Source organism: Phycodurus eques, chromosome 8, assembly GCF_024500275.1.
Source record: "Phycodurus eques isolate BA_2022a chromosome 8, UOR_Pequ_1.1, whole genome shotgun sequence".
Classification (NCBI taxonomy): domain Eukaryota; kingdom Metazoa; phylum Chordata; class Actinopteri; order Syngnathiformes; family Syngnathidae; genus Phycodurus; species Phycodurus eques.
The window spans coordinates 27,377,699-27,384,225 of NC_084532.1; the positions used below are offsets into that span (position 1 = coordinate 27,377,699).

The 6,527-nt window shown below is 43.7% G+C and overlaps 1 protein-coding gene across 3 annotated transcripts; it reads right to left on the bottom strand.

Moving 5' to 3' along the window:
• Window positions 1-81: 81 nt before the first annotated feature.
• On the bottom strand, window positions 82-4,887 carry LOC133406285 (T-lymphocyte activation antigen CD80-like). 3 transcript variants are annotated; one of them, XM_061683788.1, is made up of 5 exons: window positions 4,536-4,887; window positions 3,530-3,811; window positions 2,175-2,459; window positions 1,537-1,704; window positions 82-577 (listed from the first exon to the last, which is right to left on the bottom strand). In XM_061683788.1, the coding sequence occupies exons 1-5, from the start codon at window positions 4,606-4,608 to the stop codon at window positions 507-509; spliced, it is 879 nt and encodes a 292-aa protein (XP_061539772.1). In that variant the 5' UTR covers window positions 4,609-4,887; the 3' UTR covers window positions 82-506. The 3 variants fall into 3 exon arrangements, with proteins under 3 accessions (XP_061539772.1, XP_061539771.1, XP_061539773.1); XM_061683787.1 differs by having other exon boundaries at window positions 82-589; XM_061683789.1 differs by lacking the exon at window positions 1,537-1,704.
• Between the last annotated feature and the right edge of the window lie 1,640 nt (window positions 4,888-6,527).

Consider the following 6,527-nt stretch of genomic DNA (forward strand, 5'->3'; position numbering starts at 1 on the left):
GTTTGACCAACTTGTCGTTAAGGCAACAGGATGAAGAATAATTGTTAGCACAGGCTGTGGGAAAAAAATTGAAATTTATTGGGGAAAAAAAATAACATCTTAAACAAAGGAAGTAAAAATGTTAAAGATTAGATTTGCGAGCAGCGATGAAGGAAACCCTTGCATCCCCTTTTCTATGGCGAATCCTCAAAAAAAAAAAAAAAAAAAGTCTTCTACCATTTTTATGGTTTAGGGGGGGGGAAGCTTCATAATTTCATTTTAACATACCGCCACTACTGATTGAGGACTATTTGGACAAGTTCACACCAAATAGGTCCTTCGCATATCCTGTCATGATCGACGCAATTTCGTATCGTCCTGTGAAACTGGTGTCGGGGCAATTCTTTTTCTAACCATCACGGGAAATGGCAGCTTGTCACTCAATTGGCCGACTTCCTGTTCACTTTTGGTCATGGCGTAGTCTCCTTGGCTGAGATAATAATCGTGAGCGGGAAAATGAATCCGGTTCAGACGCTGGACTCCCACGACTGCAACGTGACCACTTCCGTTTCCTCCTTGTCGTGACGTCTCCTGTAACCTGCGCAAAGTGCTGCCATTGATTTTCAATGCGATAACATGACTCAAAAAACACTTTTCATAGTTTGTATCGAAAATCAATTCATTGCGTTGAAAGTGATGTGTCCTTGTGAAATTTACAAGATGTTCTTATAAACATGGTGACTAACATAATAACGACTCCAGCTATTGGGAACTAGTGTGGGCTAACTCCACTGTCATTTTTGAATTCAGTGTCGATTGGGATTTTTTTTAAATGCATATTTTTCACATGAATAAGGGTCTACATTAAAGCAACGTTCCAATTTTGTAACAGTGGGCCAAGAATCAGAAAGTATGCACTGTTGTGTGTTAGCTTGGGTGCCTTTGCATCCGCGTGTTAATCTAAGCAAATGTTATTTATCATTGATGAAATATTTGTAGATTTGACGCTTCCTTGGATTTATACCACTGTTGCACTTAACTTTTTTTTTTTTTAATAATCCCAGGTTGTTTCTTTTTCTTTCAGGCAACCTAGATAAACTAAGGACGGACTACCTCAGTTGTAGATAAAACTGGAATATCCAATATGATCCAAGTCCAAAGTCATTATTTAGCTAAGTATCCAGAAGATGCTATCGTTGCCATATAAACTCCAAGGTTTTATTGCGACCTTAAAACTTGTAATTACTCTCCTGCAAAATGACCAAAAAAAAAAAAAAAGGAGTTAGCCCACTCTAGTTCTCAGTTCTGCAGTGTTAGCATTAGCTACCAATAATAACGTTCTAATAATGTTCAGTTAAGTTCTTTACACGACGATGGCACATATTTGTGTTTGACCATCTCATGCGTCACACCGCTGCATGAATTGACAAATATAAGTCGGTGGCTTGATTATGAAATGCTGCGTCCCAGAAAAAAAGAATTTGTCTCCGTTAAAAGGTTGCTTGAGGGTGACAGCCAGACTCTTTCTGTGTCCATTAATGTAGTCCAAATATTTACTTCTGTTCCTCAGGTGTTGTTTCTTCTTCTTCTTGCTCACGCGGTCCAGGTGGATCTGGTAGGCCAAGCCCACGGCCACCAAGGCACCCACCACCGCGCACAGTGCCGTGCTGAACACCCACAAGGCGTCGGTCACCCGGGTCACCGCGGGACCGTGCCACACCGCGTCTTAAGCACAGACAAAAAAAAAAAGAAAAAAGATGGAGGCCATTGTGCCAAAAATGGTAACAACAAAAACCCTCCACCTCTTAAACACTAACTGTGGCAGTAATCGTATGTAAATGTTGCCGCCATATTGGATGTGGCAAACTGCATTGGAACAGGAAGGCACTGCTCGTCCGAATAGTCACTGAATATACTTGAACAACTAGTCATCCACATCAGTTAAATGTGAATGTTTGGGATGCCACATATCACATCTACATTTCAGGATCTGGTTATTATGAATACACACTGATTAACACCCCTCCTCCGTCCAGCGCTAATACAAGCCCCCACACTCATTACAAATTACATCACAAGTCCCCTCCAGTGACGTCACAAGCTCCCCACCTCCTTCCGGTGACATAAAAAAACCCTCCTCCCCCTGTGGTGTATCACAAGCCCCCCCTTACCCCCTGCAGTGACATCAAACATACACGTGGTGGAGGTGAGGGTCTGGTTGGTGGCCGTGTTGTGGACGACACAGGACACGTTGGCGCCCGTCACGTTGATGGTCAGGTAGCTGGTGACATAGTAGAGGAGCGAGTCCGGCCGCAGCTCCACCAGGGTCTGTACCGAGCCCTCTGGGATTTCCCGGACCCCTTCGTCAATCAGCCAGGAGACGGCCGGCTCGGGGAAGCCGCCGCCCGAGTCGCACTGGAAGACGCTGGGGCCATCCTCCGCTGCCGCCTCCCACTTCAACTCGGGGGGGCTGAACGGAGCTGACGCGCACGCAGGAAACAACGCTCAGCAAAACGCGTCGGTAAAGGTTTGTTGATTGCCACGGTTTGACCTCGGAACAGACTACAGTATTTCGATTAAAGTTGCTGTCAACAAAAAAGAAACGAGAGCAAAGAACAAAAACTGCAATTGTTCAAAAGTGTTAAACTTATCTTATTTTACAAAAAAAAAAAAAAAATTTAATGTTAGTTAAAATATAGTCACAGTGCAGTTAATTTATTTACAGTACACGACAGTTAATGTCTAAAACATTTTTACTTAAACTTTTACAATAAAAAATAGTAACAGTGCAGTGGTTACATTTTTTTTTTCTACACGTATGACAGTTAAAAAAAATGTACTTCAAAACATTTGATGAAAAAAATAGTGGTTAACATTGGACATCTCATTACAAGTTTCAACACATAACCATGATTAACTTATATTGACACTTAAAATATTTGATCCAAAATGAAAAAATATTAATTTGTTTTTACACTTGTCCAACGATTAAAAATCCTACTTACAGTGAAATATTTTACTATAAATGAATAATAATAACAGCAGTTAACTTATCTTGACACTTGTGTGACAGATTTTAAAATCTTAATTTTATTTGTATTCTTATTTTTTTCAGATGAACTGTGGTTAACTTATTTAGACCCTTGTATGACAGTTAAAAATGTTACCTGAAATATTTTACAATAATAACTGCTTATTTAGACACTTCCTGTAACAGTACAAAATGATAATATTTTCCAATTTGTAAAAACATATAAACTGGATAAGTAATTTTACCCTTATATAAGAATGAAAAATATTAAAATATTTTACAACTTATTTTTACACTTAGTATATGACCGTTAAAAATTTGAATGAATGACAAACAAAAGACTGATTAACTTTTACAAGTCAAAAATTTTGAAAAGCGACAAAATATTTTACAATCATTTTAAAAATGTTAACCTATCATGACACGTGTAAGAAAGTTAGAAAATGTTACTTAAAATATTTGACAATAAATAAATTAAAAACAAAACAAACAAAAAAACAGTAAGAGTGTTGAAGTTACCAGTGACCCTGAGGCACACCGTGCAGGCCTCCACGCTGTTGTTTCCCTGGGAGGTGACGATGACGCTGTAGGTGGCATTGTCCTCCCGGGCGTCCACGGCGGGCAGCCGCAGGGTGAAGTTGCCCGTGCGGAGAGCGTCGTCGTCCCCCCCCCCGTCGCCTCGCACCACCTCGTCCTCGTTCCTCCTCCACTCCGCGGAGACGTCGGTCAGGGCGAGGGCGCCCGGGTAAAAGCAGGAAAGCCGCAGCGGCCGGCCCACGATGCCCAGCACGCACTTCTCGTCTGGGGACGGCGCAGGAGAGAGCATTTCATATTGTGAGTCGTATTTTTAAAAAAAAAAAAAAAAAACAATCTATTTCCATCCCTTTATTAAAAAAAAAAACATGACAGTATTTTAAATTGACAGTGTGCAGAAAATGCACCAACATAAATTGATCTGATTCAGTTACCGGTTCTGTCCGTCGCGTGATAAAATAGGCATAAATGTTGATCATCGTTTTACAAGCAGATGTTCGCAAATGTCTTATTTTGATTAAACACAAAAGATAATTAGTCCACTTTCATGGAGGACAACAGAAATCGGAGAATATTTAATGTTGAGAGGCTGAAATCGCAAGGATTTCGACAATTTTAAGTGAAAGCGTCTCTAAACGATGACTCGATTATCATAATCGTTACCGATTCATTTGAAAAATCGCTTTGTTGTCGATCAATCGATTAATTGTAACGCCTCTACTGTTTCGTGTTTGTTTCGAGATACATTTCGTAGCTGTGCACAAATAAAGGTGAAAGCGTCAAGGTGAGGATTTGTGGTTTCATAGCTGGGATTCTTTTATTTAATTATACACCTAAACCGATAAAAAAAATGTTTTTTTTTTAAATGTCCTGTCATTATAACATTTTTTTTTTTTTTTTTGCTACACACACACAATTTCTGATGAACCCGGGGCCTCCTTTGTGGTCATTAGTGACGTCATCAAAGGTGTACTTCTTGGTTCTTTCTCACCCAAAGTGTTGCAGAAGGTGAAGATGAAGATGAAGCCGAACAGCAGTCCAATGCTCCACAGTGGCCCGCGCATCGCCTCTTAGGCCAGCAGCCCAAATGAATTTCAATACTTTTTGAGCCTTGATGAAGATTCTTGGCGCTTTTAGTCACCCATTATTGGTTCACCCCGAAGGAATGTCAGCGTCATGTCGCGTCTTGTCGCGTCCCACAAGTTTCTGTCGCTCTGCTTTTAACTAAAGACACTTTAATAAAGTCTCGCACCAAGCGAAGGAAAGATGACATTGGAAGGAATCACTTTCACTGAGTGCTTCATCTGTTTCGCCATTGAGGCGTCGGTCCGTCCAACCTGTTGGGTTTCTTCAACCTTTGAAGAGCACGCCCACAAAACGACGGAATACTACCAATCACGTTTCACTGACATATTTCACCAACTAATGGATACAAAGGATATTTGACACTGGGAAATGGCTTAAATAATACATTAATCCCATGTTAAAATGGCAAATTCGAAATATTTATCATCTATCGCATGAAAGAAAAGTCGGGAGTTTTAAAGCGTAATGACGCCATCATCCTTTAGAGGGCAGTGTCGAAACACGAGAAAAGGCAAGAGACACGACGAGAATGAAAATAAATGCTCAAATACATCAAATCATAATTTATTAAATATACTCATTCTTGTGGGTATGTGTATTTAGACTTTATCATTGTGTAATTCATGCCATTATATATATATATATATATATATATATATATATATAGGGACGTGGAACGTCACCTCTCTGGCAGGGAAGGAGCCCGAGCTGGTGTGTGAGGTCGAGAAGTTCCAACTCGATATAGTTGTTTGTGCCAAATGCACCAAGCAGCAGTTCAGAGTACTCACCCACCTTTTGGAGTCATTGGAAGGGGGTGCTGGAGAACGCTCCTGCTGGGGACTCCATCGTTCTGCTGGACTTCAATGTTCACGTGGGCAATGGCAGTGAGACCTGGAAGGCCGTGATTGGGAGGAACGCCCCCCCCCCCCTCGATCACAACCCGAGAGGTGTTCTGTTATTGGACTTCTGTACTCATCGCGGATTGTCCATAACGGACACCATGTTCAAGCATAAGGGTGTCCGCACGTGCACTTGGCACCAGGACACCCTAGGTCGCAGTTCGACGATCGACTTTGTGGTGGCGTCATCGGACTTGCGGCCGCATGTCTTGGACACTCGGGTGAAGGGAGGGGCGGAGCTGTAAACCGATCATCACCCGGTGGTGAGTCGGCTCCGGCGGTGGGGGAAGATGCCGGTCCGATTCCGCCAGACGGGAACGTCTGGCAGGAATCCCCTGTCACAAGGAGTGTAGAGTGGGGATGGGGCGCTGCCGACCTCGACTCGGGACGTTGTGAGTCGGTGGGGAGAACACTTCGAAGACCTCCTCAATTCCACCGGCACGCCTTCCCGTGAGGAAGCAGAGTCTGGGTTCTCTGAGGCGGGCTCTCCCATCTCTGGGGTCGAGGTCACCGAGGTGGTTCAAAAGCTCCTCGGTGGCAAGGCCCCGGGGGCGGATGAGATTCGCCCGGACTTCCTAAAGGCTCTGGATGTTGTGGTGCTCTCCTGGTTAACACGCCTCTGGAACATCGCGTGGACATCGGGGACAGTGCCTCTGGATTGGCAGACTGGGGTGGTGGTCCCGCTTTTTAAGAAGGGGGACCGGAGGGTGTGTTCCAACTACAGGGGGATCAGACTCCTCAGCCTCCCTGGTAAGGTCTATTCAGGGGTGCTGGAGAGGAGGATCCGTCGGGAAGTCCAATCTCGGATTCAGGAGGAGCAATGTGGTTTTCGTCCTGGCCGTGGAACAGCGGACCAGCTCTTCACCCTCGGCAGGGTCCTCGAGGGTGCATGGGAGTTCACGGGGGACTATGGGGTACCGAACCCCCCGATACGGGCTGTTCGGTCCCTGTACGACCGGAGTCAGTGTTTGGTCCGCATTCCCGGCAGTAAGTCAGAC

Coding starts and splice junctions, on each gene's coding strand:
- LOC133406285 (XM_061683787.1), bottom strand. CDS start 4,608: ATGCGCGGGCCACTGTGGAGCATTGGACTGCTGTTCGGCTTCATCTTC. Junction 3,812..4,535: donor CACCTTCTGCAACACTTTGG/GTGAGAAAGAAC, acceptor CGCCGTCCCCAG/ACGAGAAGTGCGTGCTGGGC. Junction 2,460..3,529: donor GGTGTGCCTCAGGGTCACTG/GTAACTTCAACA, acceptor CGTGCGCGTCAG/CTCCGTTCAGCCCCCCCGAG.